Below are 20896 nucleotides of genomic sequence, written 5' to 3' on the forward strand. Positions count from 1 at the left end.
GACAATGGTGAAGGGATTGGTGTTAAAAACATTGTATATCTGAAACCCGATCAAGAATAAGTTTGGATTTTATGGTGACTTAAAAAAAGAAAAGAAAAGAAAGCTCTAGAGAGAGTATTAGAGGACAATTAAATTTCATTCTCTGAATTTTGTTATAAAAAGGAGGAGTTAATGTACACTGAGCTAACGGCAATTTTCCTCATAACCCAAGTGACCAAATAATTTCTCAGAGCCCTGCAGTTGTTTTTCCTTGAAAAAATCTTTGAGGCATTTAGTCTTAGGTCACTTCAAGACTATAGCTTTAAAAAGGCAGAGAAGCTAGCCCAAAGCTTCCATTATTCTTATCTTCTGCCATGGTGATTCTTAGTGTAGCAGAAAGCATGATATACTACTATGTCACATGGCTAGACTTAGCAGGCAGAAGGGGGAACACAGTTAAGATTGAACAGTTGTCTGAGTTCTGCATTCCTTTGCTTTTTTAGCTTTGGGCTGCCTTGATATAATCTAAATACAACTTCATTTCAAAATATCTTGTCACAGATTTTCCCAGTTCTGTTCTAGTCATATTTTTGACACACACAAGTATAAACAAATTTCTGGTAACCAATTATGATGACATGATTTTCAAATAGAAAGACCAAGAAATGACAGTCGTTTTCCAAAAAGACATTGCAAAGATTCACTTACCACTGGATTTAATCTCTCGAACATAATTACTCGGGAACCAGCCTGTTCGCCCATTCAATGTGCCTTCCCACCAGCCTCCTTCTTCAACTCTGGTGACATAAATGATGTCTCCTTTACAGACTGACAGTTCATCTTCATTTGTCTGCTTAAAATTGAATCTTGCCTTGACAATCAGCTGATGACTTCCATTTTCCGTCATCTCCTAGAGAAACATAAGCCAGGGGAGACTAAGCACTCTTCTAAGAAGGAAACAAAATAAGAACAGTGATAAGTTAACTGTTTTGCCTAGCACACAGGCAAAGTCTTACCTAATTGCATCACCAGAATTAGGTACTAGTCTGCTTCTAGGAAAATGGTCTCCTAATTGCTAAAAATGAATCATGGTATGGCCAAGTTTGAGTCAGATGCAATGATCATAGTTACCTAAGATGGAAATTGTTAACCTGGCCCAGAGATGTTGATCATCCCAATAGGTCTTCACCAAAGTCTTATCTGCAATAGGCTAGAGTGATGTTAATACTGCAGGTAGGGCACTTGCCTTGCACGTGACTAACCCAGGTTGGATCCCCTGTACCCATAAGATCCTCAAGGTCCAATGTCCTGAGCACCACTGCATGTGACCCAAAAGATAAAACAAAATACCCCAAAAGTTGAAACACAGGAGGTTTTAGATACAATATGATGAAGCTAAAAGGGTATAGAAACTTGATGATGATCAAATTCTCCAAGGGAGATATCAAAAGTGCTTTGGCAGGAATTTCAGAGCTTTGGTAGTAATAGCTCAGACTGCTTAAAGCAAGTGAGTGGCTTTCAAGGGGAAGAAGGATCTCAAAAGAGCAGAAGATAAATAAGACTCCTGTTGCAGGGGAGATGGATGAAAGGGCTGGAGTGAATGCTTTGCAAGGAGGAGCCCTATATTGGACCCCCAGCATCATTTAGTACTCCAGAGTTGGCTCCCACCATGCTGAGACATGAGTAGAATAGTTCGAGTGCATTGCCAGGTATGGTCAAAAGGAGAAAAAATAACACACAATGAAGATGGATTGATAGTATAGCAGGTAGAGCATTTACATTGCACACTGCTGATGTAGCACCACATATGGTCCCCTGAGTTCCACCAAGAGTGACCCCTGAGCACAGTGCCATGAATAAACCCTGAACATTGCCAAGTTTGCCCCCCAAAAAAGGCAAAAATAACATAGGACCAGGGTGGTGTAACATACTTGCCTTGTAGACTGCTGACCCTGGTTCTATCACCAGAACTATATATAGTCTCCAGAGGAGAGCCAAGTGTGATTGCTGAACACAGAGCAAGGAGTAAGTCCTAATAGCCAAAGGTGTGGACTTAAAGCCAAAATAAAATAATAATAATAATAATAATAATAATAATAATATCTCCTATGAAGAACCAATGAAAAGATGACTAGGTAGCTTAGGCATGAAACTTAATAAAGACTCGATAAAAGTGCAAAGAGGAAAAGGATAACAGAAGCAATGCTGACAGCAACTAAGCTCTCCAGACAACCCACTCTGCATGCCCATGGCATTTTAGCTCCCCTAGCTAAGCAGTGAGGGGTGAAGTAAGAGCGAAGTACAGTCAAGAACTAGTCATAAGGCATATTTGCATCATTTTCTTAAACCATGGGGTTCCCACCCTCAATTTTCACACTGTCTGGCCCACTTGGTTTTGTTCCTGATTTGGGCCCTATGTTTAAAATTCATAATCTATACTACAGTCAGTAGGCACTGCTTTCCTTGCACAGAGCTGTCCCAGATTTCATTCCTGGTACCTCAGATGCAACCCTCTGAACCCTACTCGAAGTGATACCTGAGTGCAAAGGAAGGAGTAAACTCTGATCACTGTGAGGTGTGTGCCCCCAAACCAAATAAATCTAAATATAACATATACAAATAAAATTCATTTGCCAGGAATGGAAAGATAGTCCAATGGACTGAAGCACAAGCTTTATATACACAAAATTCACATTTGATCCCTGACATCAAATGATCCCCCATGGCATCAAGCCGGAAGTAGCACTGAGAACCCTGGGTCTGCCCCCCCCAAAATAAATTCATTAGCTCAGTGATATCATAAATAAACAGGATGTCTTTCTTGCTACATGAGGAGATGCAACCAGGATCCTAGAGACTTGCAATTTGGTAGACGCATGAAGGATTGTACTTACCCCTGCCTTTGAGTGCCTGGGCGGCCCCGGAGCTGGACTGGAAATGGCTCCCTGGGGGCTGCTGTGAGCTGTAGGAGCAGCACTAAGAGAAGAGGACTGTGCACATGGTCTCTCTGAAAGCTGATCTGGGGAGAGAGGAAAAAGCATGGGAAAGGGAACGAGCCCTTGTGTTAGGAAAACCTTCTTACAGTTTCTTAGCAAAGACAACCTGGTCGCATGCCTCACTGTTATCAGGAGAAACCGGCCAAGCTGTCCTTATCCCCTACCCCCAACTCCCTGTTTTGGCCACCAACATTTTTGGGACCTTACTAGCCATGGCTCTCCAGTAGAATGAAAAACAGCGACAGAACCACATTATTCTCTTAACCCATTTCCTTCCAACTCTTTCCTCCTGAACCCGTTGCAATATATACCCTGTTATCCAAGACAAGAACTATATTGGGTACCAAACAGCTGTTTGTGGCTCTTATTCCTTTTGAAATGTTTCACATTTCTGTCTTTGTTTTTTGGGTACATAACTCAAGGGTTCTTTTCTTACTCACACGTCCCTGGATATATGGCATATATAATGGCATATCTTCCTTGCTCTTGAGGGACAGAGGTGAGGGGGCTGAGAATCGGGGATTGTGTGTCTGGGGAAGAAGTGATTGCAACCAGAGGACTCGTTTTTCAAAACCCAACTACAGAATTTCCTCTGCCTTGAAATCTTCTGAAACTTGATCAGCCAGGCGCTTGGGCTGGAAGTTCGCAGTCGGCTGAGTATCTGGGAAGCTGGCTTCCTGACAAATTCAAATGAGCCTTCCTTTCCTCTCCATTTATTTTGAAAAGATATAAACTGCCAAAGTCTAAAGCCCAAACATTCCCTAGGCGACCAGCCCAGTATCTAAGTAATTTGCTTGATGCTGTGAGTTTTAACTTTCACCTTCTCGTATTTTATAAATATCCGTGGAAAGGGAAAAGACTGTAAAACTTGCGAGAAGAGTTTGGCAAAGGAACATATAATTTGTATGGCCTAATGTTAGAATTATACCATCGTCCCTGCCCAGAACTGGATAGTTGTCATGTGTTTAAATATAGTCACTTGAATTAGCTGTGCTTTCTGCTATATGCCTTCCAATAGCTCGAATCGCTTCTTTTATTTTTTTCTTACATAGCAAAAGAACAACTTTGGGGACTTATTTTTACATGTATTGCTATTATATACAACTCTTTTGACTAAAACTATAATTAGTTGATAGTCTCGTAGATGCTCCATCCTTCTTGGCATTGGATTCTGTTGTCTACTCCTGCTTGCTAAGTATCTCAAGTGGGTATGTTGCATGTCCCTAAATAGACAGCATTTTCTCATGGATGAGATTCATTTGGTGGCACCTGGCAATGCTGCTATTGAGCCTGTTGCCTCTCAAACATTTTGAACAGCAAGATTCATGTTTGGGCAAAGTGGCTTTGGGATCAGTCAAATCAAGGTTTGAATCCCAGCTCTGCCATGTATGTCCCAATTGGGCAACTGTGGGCCTAAATTCTCTGGAATATGGACCCAATAATGTCTACTCTCAGGATTGCTTCCAAGATTGAAGGAGACCAGCTGTGACTCTTATAATAACAGAGACTCATGCTAAGTGCCCAAAGCATTTTAGTACTTTATGTTGATTACTTTCAGCTGTATATAAAACACTGTATGGGGAGGGGGACAAAAAGAGATAGTACAGTGGGGAAGGTGTTTGCCTTGCCTGTGGCTGACTAGGACTCTATCCCCATTATCCCATATGGTCGTCTGAGTGCACCCAGGAGTAATTCCTGAGTTCTGGGCTAAGAATAAGCCCTGAGCACTGCTGAGTGTGGCCCAGAAAGCAGAACAAAAATATTTTATGGGGAAAGGAGAGGTAGACAGAGGTTATGGCATTTGCCTTGCATGTGACCAACCCAAGTTCAATCCCCAGAACTTCATACAATCCCTCAAGCACTGCCAGTAGCCACTTCTAAACACAGAACTGGGAATGGCCCCTGATTTACTCAGGTATGGCCCCCAACCACCTACCCCACAAAATGCAGTACCACAACGTTAATATGGAACTCAGCGGTAGAGCACATTCCCTTTACATAACAAAGTCTATACCACTACACCATCAAAAGAATTATAAAACAGGCCAAAGTGATAGAACAGTGGTAGGGCCAACCTGGTATGGATCCCTGGCATCCTATATGGTCCCTTGAACCTGTCAGGAGTGATTTCTGAGCACAGAGCCAGGAGTAATCTCTGAGTGCCACTGGCTGTGGACTAAAACCCAAAAAATAAAAGAATTATAAAACAAAAATGCACAAGAGTGATAGTGCAGGTGTTTGTCTTGAATGAGTCTGACTTGGGCTCAATCCCCGGTATCCCAGGAATATAAATGAGCACTGTTGAGTGTGGCCCAAAAACAAAATAATAGAGATATGCTCTATAACAAATAAGACACATTTTATCCTATTTTATCATCATCCTCTTTGCACTTGCTAGGATTTACATTTAATATCTCCAAGTGATAGCTATGAAACATTTAAACAGAGGTTATTATTTTCTTCCACAATGAACCCGAGGTTTTCTTTCCAGAGCAGATAACTGGGGAGATCCTGCACACAAACATAAAGCAGTAAGAAAGATAATTCTGTTTCTAGTGAGGAAACGGAAGTGGTGACTATATTTTGTGAACTATTAAAAAAGGAACTGGTCTTTTCCTTTGCTGTCTTGTTAGACTTACTCATCTATTCTCTCATCTGTGAATTCTTACTCTGGAGAACATTTGTGACAAGTGTCAATCATTTCTAAGTCAGACCAAATGAAGACACTGACATATTTAGGAGATCCTAAGGGAAATTCTGAGAGAAATTCACTCATCCAACCAGCCTGGCCATTGTTGGCTCCTGAAATAATCAGAAACATAAGGATCCAAGCATGGCCCTCAGAAGACATAAATTAAAGCCCCACTTACCTTCTGTGGCTTTGTTGACAGCTAAGAGAGTGCTCAGAACCTTGGAGAAATTGGCCCCTGAATAGAGGTCATGAGGATCAAACACCTGAAGTAAGAAAAATTGAAAGTATAAGATAAGACACTGTCAGTTTTTTGCCTCAACAGCCCCAACTATCAAATCAACTATCAAATCAACTTCTCCTCTCTCAGGAGAAAAAAATAATGCAAAGCCCAGGCCCAAACCTCTGTGTATCTCTGGGAGAAGTGAAAGCAGCAGCTGAGCTGCTTAATGACATGTGGCAGGCCACAAGCAAGTCAGAGCCAAGACTGGATAGGAACTGAGTGGCAGATAGAAAAGGCACCAGGAACCTAATGACATATACACTCTCCTGACCGGATGATTTCAACAGTCTCAGCCCTGTTACCAGACACACAGGCACAACTTAGAGGTAGAGCTAGGCCTATCACTTCCAGAATGTTCTCAACGGTTCCCAAAGGAGATGGCACCATACCACGTTTTCATCCAGTTTATTATCTGGGTGAAGGAATGAAACTTAGTTATGTGTTTCTCACTTCCATCACTACATTCCTCACTGCCTGGGCTCCTAATTCTACATTGCCAATTTTTTGGCCTTTGGCTCCCAGTTGCTGGTGATTTGCTTTGTTGATCTCAACTCATCTTTGTGTTTTGGAACCTTTGTCTGCTGGAGCTGCAGTATTCTTCCAAGCCTTGGATGACTCTTTTCTGATACTACTCAGCTCTCTGCAGCACAACAGTATGTCAAGGGCCTGGGAGACAGCACAGTGGGTACGACATTTGTCTTGCATGCAGCCAACCTAGGTTCAAACTCTGGCACCCTATATGGTGTCCTTCCCCCAACCCTGAGCCTGCATGGAGTAATTTCTGAGTGGAGAGCCTAGAGTAAGCCTTGAGCATTGCTGGATGTGGCCCAACACCCCCTCCAAAAAAAGCATTAAATTAACACTAGATTTCACCATCATCTTAACCATCATTCTGCTATGCTACTGTTTCCAGTGAAGGTATCCATCAGCTATTGTGACCAATAACATTGAATTGTTCATTTAAAAACATGTACCATACAGTGGGGAAGGACACTTGCCTTGCATGCAGATGACCTGGGTTCAATCCCCCACATCCCAGAGCCACATAGAAGCATAGGAGTGAGTTCTGAGCATCGAGCTAAGAGGAAGTCCTATGCACCATTGGGTATGGCCCCAAACAAAACAAACATAAATAAAACCTAGTCCATGTTTTAAGTATATTGAGACTTTGCCTCACAAATGTCTATATAAAGCTAGAAGGATTATCAAATCTATTTATCTGACAGCCAAAGATGAAGCTATACATATTTATAGAGAACCAGATGCCCACCTTCTGGATGGAAATGCCCCCTTAAAATATTTTATTCCAGGATATCAAGAAACTTGCATTTATTTTCCCCAAAATTGGAGTAATCAGAAGAAAATATACCTTTGCAATTGAGGCATGGCTGGTTATATATCTGAGATTCTGAAAGGTCTGTCTACACTATCATGACAATGATAGTGAGTGAGAGAAATAGAATGCCTGTCTCGAATATTGGCAAAGGGTGTGGGGAGGAGGGAATTGGGGGCATTTGGTGGTGGGAAGGTGGCACTGGTGAAGGATGTTGCTCTTTTTTTTCTTTTTTTTTTCTTTTTTTTTTCTTTTTTTTTTTGGTTTTTGGGCCACACCCGGTGACGCTCAGGGGTTACTCCTGGCTATGCGCTCAGAAGTCGCTCCTGGCTTGGGGGACCATATGGGACGCCGGGGGATCGAACCGCGGTCCCTCCAAGGCTAGCGCAGGCAAGGCAGGCACCTTACCTCTTGCGCCACCGCCCGGCCCCCGGATGTTGCTCTTTTTTATGATTAAAACATGTTTGCAATCATGGTGCTTAAATAAAGATATTAAAAAAAAGAAATGTCTATGAGCTGGAATCATTTGCTCCTTTTTTCATTATTGGTGAGCCACTCTCTCCAGTTCTGTGTATGCACGTATGTTTTGAGGATGAGAGAAAATATAGTGGTGGGGATCAAACCCAAAGCCTTGACATGCAAGCCTAGTGCTCTCTTGAGACTCAACTCTGACCCCCATTTGCTCCTTTATCTCTTTTTGTTTGTTTGCTCTTTGGTTGCTGGTGACTTTTCCCTTCCTTTCCTTTCCTTTCCTTTTTCCTTTCCTTTCCTTTCCTTTTCCTTCCTTTCCTGTCCCTTTCCCTCTCCCTTCCCTTTCCCTTCCCTTTCCCTTCCATGCCCTTCCCTCCTTCCCTCCTTCCTTCCTTCCCTCCTTCCTTCCTTCCTTCCTTCCTTCCTTCCTTCCTTCCTTCCTTCCTTCCTTCCTTCCTTCCTTCCTTCCTTCCTTCCTTCCTTCCCTTCACTCTTTCTTTTTTTGTGGGGAAAGGCACACCTGGCAATGTTCAATGTTCAGGGGTTACTCTTGGCTCTGCACAGGAATTACTCCTGGCAGTGCTCCATATGGGATCCTGGAGATCAAACCTAGGTCACCCACATGAAACGCAAGGGCTGTACCTGCTATAAGTATCACTCTAACCCATTATACTATTTCTAATCCACATGTTTCCTGGGATCCACATTAAGATCATTTTTTCACTTTTGGTATATATTCTTGAAGATTTAAATCTGCCTCTAGCAAAAATATACAATATCCTATTTTTTTTTATCAAATGGGGGAGGTCAACAGAGATAACACATGCAAATGGGAGCCTACACCACTGTGCCTATTCTGGGATTCACAACTTTACTCACTCACTCCATGAATATTTTGCACTCCAACAAAAGCCAAATCATATCTAAAAATGAGACACTAACATAGTTTTAATGAAGGATAATTACTAGAGAGTTAAAATGGTACTGCAGTAAAAATATGTTTCTGAATGCTACAATTTAGAAATCACAGTTTTCCAGGAATAAATGGAGAGGTGTTCTTTTCAGTTCAGTTAAAAGCTAGGTGAACAAGATGCAGCTGAGCCTGGAGGGTGGAAAGAAGGGGAGGGGAGAGAGGAGAGAGAGAGAGAGAGAGAGAGAGAGAGAGAGAGAGAGAGAGAGAGAGAGAGATAGAGAAGATTTAAGACAAATTGCTTACCCCTTAGACCTGATCAATGGAATCAATATATCCAAATGTTAACAAGGCAAGAATGTTCCAGTTTTCAATGTGGAATTCTTTTTTTATAAATTATCTTTATTTAAACACCGTGATTACAAATATAATTGTAGTTGTATGATTACAGTCATGTAAAGAACACCCCCTTCACCAGTGCAGGATTCCCACCACCAATTTCCCAGATCTATCTACTCCCTACCCCACCCACACCTGTACTCGAGACAGGCATTTTTTCCCTCATTCATTCACATTGTTATGATAGTTTTCAGTGTAGTTATTTCTCTAATTGCACTTATCACTCTATGTGGTGAGCTTCATGTCATGAGCTGCACCTACATGGGAAGATGGGGGGAAATAAGGGTTGGGACTGAGGCAGTAAAATATTAGAAATGAGATTTGTAGGGCAGTATCAAGGTCACAATACAAGATGGATGTTATGGATATATAAAATATATGCATACAATACTATCAATAGGAAAACAAGGAGAAAAAATTCCAGTGACTGTCCCAACATAAACCAGTACTAAATCGGCCCACCCTCCTCCCAAAGTGCATTTCCATTAGTGTAGGGAGAGGTAGGGGGGAAGCCTGAGGACCACTAAGAGTCCACCTAAACCCACTTCTGGCCATCTGAGCTGGCACCCAGGGAAGGCCTGGAGTCAGGGGAAAAAGACAAGGACGGCTGGGGGCCTGCCAAGCCTCCCAGCACTCCCCAGGCCAGGGAGAAGGGCTCCGGTATGGGGCCTCCCCAAACCCCATACATGGCAAGAGCTGGTCTCAAGAATCAAAGAGGAAACCAGAGGCCAGATGTCTGCCTGCCCTCCTCCCCATGCACCTCCCCCCTGGAGTACGGAGGGAGGGGGAAGCCTGAGGACCACTAAGCGTCCACATGAACCCACTTTTGGTCATCTGAGCTGGCACCCAGGGAAGGCCTGGAGTCAGGGGGAAAAGACAAGGATGGCTGGGGGCCTGCCAAGCCTCCCAGCACTCCCCAGGCCAGGGAGAAGGGCTCCAGTATGGGGCCTCCCCAAACCCCATACCTGGCAAGAACTGGTCTCCAGAATCGAGGAGGAAACCAGAAGCCAGATGTCTGCCCGCCCTCATCCCCATGCACCTCCCCCCGGAGTATGGAGGGAGGGGGGAAGCCTGAGGATCAATGTGGAATTCTTAACAATACTGTGACTATGTGAGTGCAAGTCGGTATTCGGGTTGGGTACATGTGGTGGAGATAAAGAGTCTAAAGCATTATTATCTGCAGGCAAAGCAAGAGAGAAGAGAGCCCAACTGTGATACCCAAAACTCTTGTAACATTGCTCCTTATTTAGATGAATTAACTGCCTGTAAGTTGGGCAAAACTGCATTATTCTCTCATTCTCTCTCTCTTATACTTGACTGATTTTGAGAATGAATCAATGAGCTACACGACAGATCAACCCTCAAGATTTGCTATTCTGGCATGTGGATTATTTCAAAATTATCTTTATTGATTTCTGAGATCAACCAAAGCTTGAAAGACCCAGGACAAGTCCATGACTTTCCTCTTTACAGCCTAAATATTTAAATGACAGAGGATCTTTTTTATCTTCCCATTAATTGTTTCTCTGCCCTTTGAAAAAAGAAGTCCTTGTCCCTTTTTCTTAGAACAAATAGGGTCAGAGTAAGGAGGTGAGGCACTTGCCTTGCATATGACTGCAGCACCCACCATGAATAAGCCTAATTTGAGTCCCTGGCAGCATGTTTGATCCCTTGATCACTGTTAGAGGTCACCCCTAAAACACTGCTGGCTATGGCCCTTATACCACCCACAAACAAAAAACCAGAATGACAAATACTGCCATTTCTTCCAACCATCTTTGGAATTGTCCTGACTAGGGAGCTTTTCATATTTCATTGTGGGGGCCAGAGAGAGAGCATGGAGGTAAGGCGTTTGCCTTTCATGCAGGAGGTCATCGGTTCGAATCCCAGCATCTCATATGGTCCCCCGTGCCTGCCAGGAGCAATTTCTGAGCCTGGAGCCAGGAATAACCCCTGAGCACTGCCGGGTGTGACCCAAAAAAACACACAAAAAACATATTTCATTGTGAATACAATTAAATTAGAGGCTTTTTTAAAATCAATTTCTTCTTTATTTTGTTTCTTTGGGGGTTAGACCCAGTGGTGCTTGGGGGCAGTGGGTCTCTCCTAGCTCAGTTTTCAGTGTTTATGTGCTGTCAGAAAATGAAATCAGAGCTTCCTCATGAAAAATATACACTCCAGGGGCCAAAGAGATAGTGTAAGAGTTAAGGCACTTGCCTTGCATGTGGATGATACTAGTTCTATCCCCAGCACTACATATGGGAGGACTACCAGGAGTGATCCCAGAGCACAGAGCCAAAAGTAAGTCTGAGTATAGTTGGATGTGACCAAGCCCAATGCCCCCAAAGGGAATTTCATTCCAGAAAAACTATACAGCTTTTAGGAAAAATAAAGTCATGAAATTTGTTTATGCATGGATAGTTAGGGTGAGTATTATGCTGAGTGAAATGAAACAAAGTGAGAGGGATAGATATAATCTCACTCATTTATGGGAAGTAAAAAAATAGTTTGATAATAATATCCAGACACAATAGAGAAGAGGACCAAGAGGACCAGTCCATAGTTAGGAAGCTTTCTACAAATAGTGGAACACTGTAGTTGGGCAGAGAAGAGACCAGTATAACAATGATATTTGGAACTGATCACTTTGGACAATACCTGGGTATTGGATGGAGATAATGTGATATGCATGATACCCCTCCAATACCAACAGTGCAAAGCACAATGGAGAGAGAGAGAGAGAGAGAGAGAGAGAGAGAGAGAGAAGAGTTAAATGCCTGCCCCAGAGACAGACAATGGGGAGAGGAAGAGGGAAACTGGGGACATCAGTGGTGGCAAATATTCATGGGTAAAGTGTGGTGTATATTGTAAGACTGAAACTCAATCATGAATAACTTTCTAAGCACAATGTGTAAATAAAAAAGTAATTTCATTCCAGCCCTTTAAGCTAACTTTCTAGTCTCTGTTGCCTTTTTTTTTTGTATTTGGGTCACATCCAGCAGCGGTCTGGGGTTACTCCTGGGTCTATACTCAGAAATCTCTCCTGGCAAGCTTGGGGGGACCATATGGAATGCCAGGAATCGAACTAGTGTGTGTCGGGGGTCGGCCATGTGCAAGGCAAACGCCCTACTGCTGTGCTATTGCTCTGCTGCCCACCCCCCTGTTGCTTTTTGTAATTGAGGTAATACTGGTTTCAGAACTGTATATGCTTACAAGTTTAGTTTCACACCCATTCAACATATCTGGGGTGTATGTTATCACACCACCCCCACCACCAAAGCGTTGATCTGGCATGTTTTTCTTTCTCTTGTAAACTTGTCTGTTAATTTGACGATTTGCTAACCTAAAGGAACCAAGAGGCAAAGATGGGATATGGTATATTCCCCTCTCTGACTAAATGAACTGAGGAGAAAAGTAAATGAGGGGCCAGAGAAGGGTACAGAGTGTACAGCATTGACCTTTCACACAGTCGACCTGGGTTCGATCACCGGGATCCCATATGGACTCTCAAGTCTCACCAGGAGTGATGCCTGAGTGCATAGCCAGGAGTAAACTCTGAACACTGCCAGATGTGCCCCTACTCACCCCCCAAAAGAAAGTGTGTTTCAGTAGGAAGATGGTGGGTGGGGATGCGGTAGAGTTCATGCCTGGCATATGAAGGACCTGAGTTCTATCTCTAGTACTGCAGAAATAAATAAATAAATAAATAAATAAATAAATAAATAAATAAATAAATAAACAAGTAGAAAGGACGGAAGGAAGGAAGGAAGGGAGGGAGGGAGGGAGGGAGGGAGGGAGGGAGAGAGAGAGAGAGAGAGAGAGAGAGAGAGAGAGAGAGAAAGAAAGAAAGAAAGAAAGAAAGAAAGAAAGAAAGAAAGAAAGAAAGAAAGAAAGAAAGAAAGAAAGAAAGAAAGAAAGAAAGAAAGAAAGAAAGAAAGAAAGAAAGAAAGAAAGAAAGAAAGAAAGAAAGAAAGAAAGAAAGAAAGAAAAAAAGAAAGGAAGGAAGAAAGAAAAAAGATAGAATGGGAATAGTACAGCAGGTAAATCATTTGCCTTGGGTTGAATCTTTGACATCCTCTATGGTTCCCGGAGCACCAACAAGAGTGATTCCTGAGCACAGATACAGGAAGCCATGCGCTCCCTTGGATGTGACCCAAAAACAAAAGCCAAAAAAAAAAAAGGATGAAGGAAAGTGTAGATTGCATCAGCTTGAAGGAAGTTGCTTGTACTACGCATAGTTCCCTTTTCAGAAAACCCCAATACATTAGCACCCCCACCCCTGAGTACTTCCCACACACACACTCTGCTGCAGTGAGGACTAGTAGAAGAGGCGAGAAAGATCTACTTTTAGAGCAGTGGGAAGAAAAGAGGACTCTGCACCAATAGGACCCACCCCCCCCCAAAAAAAACCCTCCACCCCAGACCCTTCTTCCAGCCACACAGATTGATGGTGCCTAGACTGCAAATCTTCTTTGCAAGGTGTTTGACACCTTTAGCTCCTCTCCAGCCTTTGCTACCTTAGTGAAATGGAAGGTGTGAGGCCAATTTTGGCAAAAAAAAAAAAAAAGAACCAAGGGCAGTGGTGCCCACCTGGGAGGATCCCTCAGAAGGCAGAGGCAGGGGTTTGAGGTGAGTAAGGAAAATGAAAGTGCAGCACATCAGTTAGCAGCCTTGGACAATGCCAAGAGTTTCTCTGTTCACAATGGAAAACCAATGCTCCTTGTCTATCTGCAAAGTACAGAGACTTGTGAAAAGATAACATGGGGGGGTGGATGGGGTGTTCTTCAAGCCCTTGTCAACACATGTATCTCATTGCTTGCTTAGTTACACATTGGAGAAGCCTGTGATTTCTCTCTAATGTGTACTTTCTCTTTTTCCTCACAGTTTTCTTTTTCTTTTTTTCCTTTTTGGTTTTGGGGATACCCCCAGCAATGTTCTGGGGTTGCACCTGATTCTGCACTCAGAGTTCTTCCCTGGGGGTTTTCAGGGGACCATATGGGATGCTAGGGTGCTCCACTATTCCTCAGGCACTCTCCTCCCATCTTTCTAAATAAGCTTGAATCAAAACTATCTTAAACACCAAAAAAAAAGATATTATAAGGGTGGGTGAGAGCAATAGTATAGTAGATAGGGTGCTTACCTTACAAGCCTGAAATCATAGATTTGATCCCCAGCCCCCCCCCCCCCTCCACACACATGTGGTGAGCACTGTTCAGGCGACCATTTCATGTGGAGCCCCCCCCCAGCACTGCAACAAAGCACGTGATCTCTGGCACACTGCAACTAAGTACATACAAAGTCATAACAACAAATAGATGAAGTGGAAACTTTATCTTTTAAAAAAGTAATATGGGACCAAAGTGATAGCACAGTGGGAGGGCATTTGCCTTGCATGCAGCCAACATGGGATGGACCCAAAGTTTGATTCCTGGCATCCCATATGGTCCCTCAAACCTGCCAGGAGTGATTTTTGAGCGCAGTGCTAGGAGTAACCACTGAGCACCACCAGATGTAGCCCAAAAACCAATAAAAATAAATTAAAAAGTAACACAAGGCCAGAGATCTAGCTCCCTATCTGAGCACTTGCTTTGTATGTGTTAAGCTTTAGGTACGACCCCCAGGACGACACGGGGAAAGAAGATAATGTGAATTTGTGTATTTATGCTGCATATGACTTTCCAGTAAATCATAATGACAGTAGTTTCTTTTATTCTATGCAAGCTGCATCGGGGTCTCTTCAGGATAGAATGAAACAATCCCAGTCGAGCTGAATTTTCTCTTTAATGTATTTTAGGCAAGCAATTAGCTGGGGAGTTCCAGTTAAAACTCTGAAGGTTGGATGAACAAATGGATTTCCTCCCCCCCTCCCATTCACCACTCTTACAACACAGATGAGAAAAGATAGGTCTGTGGGCCAAAGGAATACAGGAGTACAGCAGGTGGAATGTTTGCCTTGCATGGCGGTTAAGCCAGATTCAATCCCTACCACCACTTATGGTCTGCCAAGCATGGAGCACAGTGCCAGGAGTACAACCCTGAGCACTACTGCGTATGGCCCTCAAAACAAAAGAATAAATGAGACAGGTTTGCTTCTGACACTATGTCCCACATGTCCCACAGTTATAATGAGTTAAAGCAAGACTGAGTAGAACAACAGAAAGGACAACAGCATTGGAGAGAGGATGAAGGGCTGAGGTTGAGATCACACATCACTGAGAGTAACCACCCACCCCAAGTAGAAAGCCAAGGGCAGCCTTCAGCACTACTGGGTGTGGTCCCCAAATGGAGAAAAACTGGGTCAGCCACAGTGGGGTAGGGATTAACATTCATTAAAGAGCTTCTTTCTGAAAGTAATTACTTCAAGCCAGTGTCAAATCCAGTCCTACATCAACAGCTAAAATCAGAACAGGCATTTAATTTCACTGGGTTTCCCCATATTTTTCCATTTGGGATCACCCCAATGACAGCAAAACCTAGTTTCTATCCTCTAAACACCAGGTGTTAACTCAGAACTATTGGGAATCTGCCAGGATATACTGCGCAGCAGTTAATATTTTTGTGCATTTGCAAATTCATTCTTTGGGAGTAGATTTCAGTGGCAACATGCAAGCTATTTTGACATTTTTCCCTAATGTGACAAAAACAAAAAAGCACAAGAGAAAAAAACGCTTTCACTCCTTAATCTATTTTTTAAGGGGGAACACCTGGCAGTGCTCAGAGTTACTCATGGCTCTGCACTGTGGAATCACTCCTGGTGAGCACAGGACACCATCAGGGATGCTGGGGATTGTACCAGGAATAGCCATGTGCAAGGCAAATGCTCTCCCTGTTATACTATGGCTCTGCCCCCCACTTAATTAACCTTATAGCTATTACCTACTGCTTCCCCAACCCCATGATGTGCCTCAGACCACCACTGCACTCAATTCTCCCATGAAGCCTGTGACATAGGTCTGACTGGTTCCATTTTCTGGAACTGGAATTCAGAATAGTTAAATCACAGAGCAAGAAAAGGGTCTAACCTTGAGGCCAGAAGATAGATGCTCCCAACATTGCTTCCCTGCGCCATATGGTCCCTGAGCATTCCTGGATCCAACACTGAAGACCTACAAGCACCAAGGGTGAGGACCCCCAGCACTGCTGGAGAGATACTACAAATTGAAGTGGCAGTAAAGAGGTTTCCAAAACCCCAAGATTGTCTCCACAGGTGATTGCCTGCCTTACACGCAGTCAACCCAGATTCAATACTCATTTGGTTCCTGAGCCCTGCCAGAAGTGATCCCTGGGCCCGGAGAGATAGCACAGTGGCGTTTGCCTTGCAAGCAGCCGATCCAGGACCAAAGGTGGTTGGTTCGAATCCCGGTGTCCCATATGGTCCCCCGTGCCTGCCAGGAGCTATTTCTGAGCAGACAGCCAGGAGTAACCCCTGAGCATCGCCGGGTGTGGCCCAAAAAAACCAAAACAAAACAAAAAAAAAAGAAGTGATCCCTGAATGTACATCTAGGAGTAAGCCCTGAGCACCACAAGGTGTGGCCCAAAATCCAAAAAAAAAAAAAAAAAAAGGAAAGAAAATAGTATAACCAAGGAAAAAAATAGTATAACCAAGAAAAACCCAAGAGAGTACTCAGATAGGGCTTTCTAGTCCTGCACATACTGTGTCCATGAAACTTTTTTTTTTGTTAAAATGAAACCTATGGAGGGTGGAGTGATAGCACAGTGAGTAGTGCATGCCTTGCATGCAGCCGACCTGGGACAGACCTGGATTCGATTCCCAGCATGCCAGGAGCAAATTCTGAGCTCAGAGCCAGGAGTAACCCCTGAATGCTGCTGGGTGTAGCCCAAAACCCAAGATAAGGAAAAAAAGAAATATGTGCATTTATACACAAGAAGAAATGCCTTGCTTCGGGTCCTAGAAAGGGGGAAGTTTGGCAGCTGCAGCAAGTCAGGTACAACCTCTAAGATGACCAATTCAAGGGGCTGGAGAGATAGTACAGTATAGCAGGTAGTTTGATCCACCCCCTCTGGTTCCCTGAGCATCATAAACAGTGATTCCTGAGTTACTCCTAAGCCAGGAATAAGTCCTGAGCACTGCTAGATGAGACACAATAAAAGTCGACAAATTTAAGTAGAGGAAAAAGAGAAGGTCTCCAAAACTACAAGATGCTCTCTGCAGGCATCTTTCCTCATTCCTGAGCTTACCTTCTCTGCTGGGGAGCAGATTTGACCCAGATGCACCTGGCTATGTTTGCCAGAAGCAGGGAAAGGAGGTATTGAGTAACTAGCACTGATTCTTCAGACTCCAGCTTGTGAGTCATATCCTTTTTTGGGTTAATAGGAGGGTGGGAATCAAATGCATAGTTTCCAGACCATGCTTAACCATTCCCTGGCATCAGTCTGGAACATGTGACTTAACTGGTCACAGTCCCCTCATGTCCTTGCTAATTGAAGAAGTCACCCCAGTACTCAGAAATGAGTAATGTCTGTAATGGCAAGTGATGTCTGTACCATTCAATCAACTTCCATTTAAAAGTTCATTTAGGGAGGCAGAGCGATAGCACAGCAAGTAGGACATTTGCCTTGCAGAAAGCCAACCCGGGTTCGATACCTGGCATCCCATATGGACCCCCAAGCCTGCCAGGAGTAATTTCTAAGCACAGAGCCAGGAGTAATGCCTAAGTGCCACCAGGTGTGGCCCCCAAACCAAAAACTAAAAAATATATTAAAAAGTAAAGGATCATTTGATTTGGATTGCTCACAATGGGCTCCATCGCTCAATTCTTAACACCCAATCTGTCAAAAAATAAGTGACTCTGTAGGATACCAAGGGCATAGCCTTAGATTTCAAGCCATTAAAAAAGACTCAATATTTTGGAGCTTTCCATCTCCATTTTTATGGAAAAAGCTCTTAAATTAACAGGCCAACTTGAATCACATTCTATAATTCTCACAGCTGAGCACTCAGCCTCTGTTAACCCCTGAACTTTGAAGGAAATGTCATTAGTGTGGCCGAGCCAGCAAATTGGAGCTGCTTAGTCATATTTCACTGAATGGGCACTGCTCCTAGGATGCTTTCACAGAGCTCCTACCAAAAAGCACACACAAAGTCAGCAGCAAGAAATGCTCTGATCTCCGAAATTGGACTAATTCGCTCCTGGTATTTTTGTCAACTAGGTTCCAATGGACACATTGGTTTTTACACACTCACTGTTCCTAGTTAATATGGAGCAAAGCTTGTTCTCTTTTCCTCTTTCCTTTGTTTCCTTTCTCTCTATCATAATGATTTACAGAACAAGATGAAATTGGTGCCCATAGCTGCAGTATTGACTATTGCTTGGTGGTATCAGGAAAAAGACTTGGATTCATCCCAAATTTGTCCCTGCTGAGCAATGATGAGCACCTCAGGAAAACAATCCCACTTTCCCATGGCTGTGTTTTCTAGCTGAAAAGGCAGCGGTGACACTGACCAAAGGATCACAATGACAGGCCTGCTGGTCCATACTCTGAGTAGGGGGTTGCCCAAGACAGCATCTTGGCTAGCTTCCCAATGTCCAGAATCTGGGCTTCAATTTTTAGAATTGAAGGCCCTGGAGAATGGCCACACACTGTACCAAGTTTATCAAAAGCCAATCCATAAGCCAACATTTCAGTGGACGAATTTCTTGCTCAATGGGGAAGCATAAAGAGGATTGGACATTCTCCTTTGATGACAAGATAGCTCTCCCATTGGAAAATCTATGCAGCAAGTCAAATTGTAATTAGATATTTGTGAACAGTTAGAGAGTCAAAGTCAAGGGAGTCCAGGTTATCACCCATAACATAATTATTGTCTATCAATAAGTGGGTATCTTTCCAACTGTCATTTTTAAATGCCCTGTTTCTTGTATTGTGCAGAACATGTAAAATGCAGAAAAGGCATTGGGACTCCTAAATTTATTGCAACACTATTCACAATAGCCAGGATCTGAAAATAACTCAAGTGCTGAAAACAGAGAAGTGGATAAAGAAACTGTAATGCATCTACACAATAAAATACTATGCAGCTGTTAGTAAAATGAAGTCATGAAGTTTGATTATACAAGGATAGATGTGAAGAATATCATGCTGAGTGATATGGGTCAGATGGAGCGGGATAGACATAAAATGACTAGACTAATTTGCAGAATACAAAAAAACATAGTGTAGTAGTAATATCCAGAGACAACATAAACAAGAGTCAGGAGGACCAGCCCCTGGTAGAAAGCTTGCCACAAAGGGGTTGGAGGAATTCAGTGAGAGCAGAGAAAAGGACCACTATGACAATGATATAGGAAAATGATCACTCTGGACAAGAAATGGGTACTGAAAGGAGCTAAAGTGATATGCATGATATCCTTTCATTAACAATATTGCAAACCACAATGTCTAAAAGGAAAATGGGCAGGGGGTTAAAAAGAGAGAAAAGAAATGTATCTGCCAGAGGGGCAGGTTAGTGCATATGGCAGGAGGGATACAAGGAACGTTGGTGGCAGAAGTGTACCTTGGTGAAGGATTGGAACATTATGTGACCGAAACTCATGTTTCAACAACTTTGTCATGGTGATTCAATAAAACAGAAATCAAAGAAAGAAAATGACAACTGGCATGTGTGGGATTAGAAATGCCACTGTGCACAACCTGAGCCTATCATGAGACTAGCTTGGGTCTCTCTGGGGATTTTGATTTGCTTTACGCAATTAACATGGACATTCCAATTATTTAGATGCCATAGAATCCAGCGTTAAAAGTTGATTTCTTTTGTGGGTGGTGTAGACAGAAAGGGGAGTGGCCCCTTCACGGAAGTACTTGGGGCTACTCCTGACTCTGTGCTCAGAAATGACCTTAACGGTGCTCAGAGACCCATTTGTAATGCTGGGGATAGAACCAGGGTTGGCTACACCCATGGTAAGTACCTTAATCCCTATCTTTCTCCTTGTTAAGCAATACTACCTCCCTCCTTCCTTGCCAGCTTTCCTGGGCACAGCAGGGCATGATTTCTTCCCAACAGAGTTGAGTATTAAGTGTTCAGGAAAGTGGGGGGGGGGGGGGAATGAATGAGGGACAAAGTGGGCATCTGGCAGGGGGACAGCTTGCAGGGGGACTTGTGGCTTCAACTGAGAGCCCAAGAGAACCAGCTTTGGATGAGCTCACCAGCCAGCAGGCAAACAGGCAGGAAGCAAAGGGAAACATGACATCTCTCTTGTCTGCGGTGCTTGCCAAGTCAAGGACAGGGAAACGCGAGGCCTAAGACCAGCCAATAGCGGGGCCTGCTCCCCACCCCCTTCCCCAAGGCTCCCATCACTGCAGCCTCTGCCCATGCCACGCTGGCTGCCAGTTTGGAGGGGTGGGGTAGCCGGTTGGTGCTTCAGCTGCCGGAACATCTGTGCACCAGACCACAAGGCTGTTCTCCCCAAGCCTCCAGCTCCGCCCCCGCAACGCTGGGCACTTAGGCCCCAAGTGTTCCCAATTGCAATGCTGAAGGCATTTTCCCAGAGACATAGCGGCCCACCTGCCGCTAAGACTCTCTCTCTGAGTTTGGCAATTCTGCCACGGTCGTTAGTAAACAGGCAGCTGCGGGCTCACCAGAAAACAATCGCCGCTGCATGCCCATCTTCTATGGCAAAAGCGTTTTCTGCTCCCATCATGACTCCCACTTGAACTTGGAAATCTGTTTTTATTTTGTCTTTCTTTCTTGGTTTTGGGGGTTATACCCAGCGGCACTCACTCTTGGCATCACTCTCGTGAGTACCATATGGGATGACCAAGATCGACCCCAGGTCAGCAGCATGCCAAGCAAGAGCCCTCCCCGCTGTTCTATGGC

At 43.7% G+C, this 20896-nt stretch overlaps 1 protein-coding gene across 1 annotated transcript in view; it reads right to left on the reverse strand.

Moving 5' to 3' along the window:
- The window catches only part of ARHGEF6 (Rac/Cdc42 guanine nucleotide exchange factor 6), a 208368-nt gene that overhangs the window by 159843 nt on the left and 27629 nt on the right, over window positions 1-20896 (reverse strand). Inside the window, exons 3-5 of the mRNA XM_049766604.1 lie at window positions 5846-5930; window positions 2874-2998; window positions 688-889 (exon numbers count right to left, since the gene is read on the reverse strand). Coding sequence (XP_049622561.1) covers window positions 688-889; window positions 2874-2998; window positions 5846-5930 — 412 coding nt within the window. The remainder of the gene's footprint in view (window positions 1-687; window positions 890-2873; window positions 2999-5845; window positions 5931-20896) is intronic.

Source organism: Suncus etruscus, chromosome X, assembly GCF_024139225.1.
Source record: "Suncus etruscus isolate mSunEtr1 chromosome X, mSunEtr1.pri.cur, whole genome shotgun sequence".
Classification (NCBI taxonomy): Eukaryota; Metazoa; Chordata; class Mammalia; order Eulipotyphla; family Soricidae; genus Suncus; species Suncus etruscus.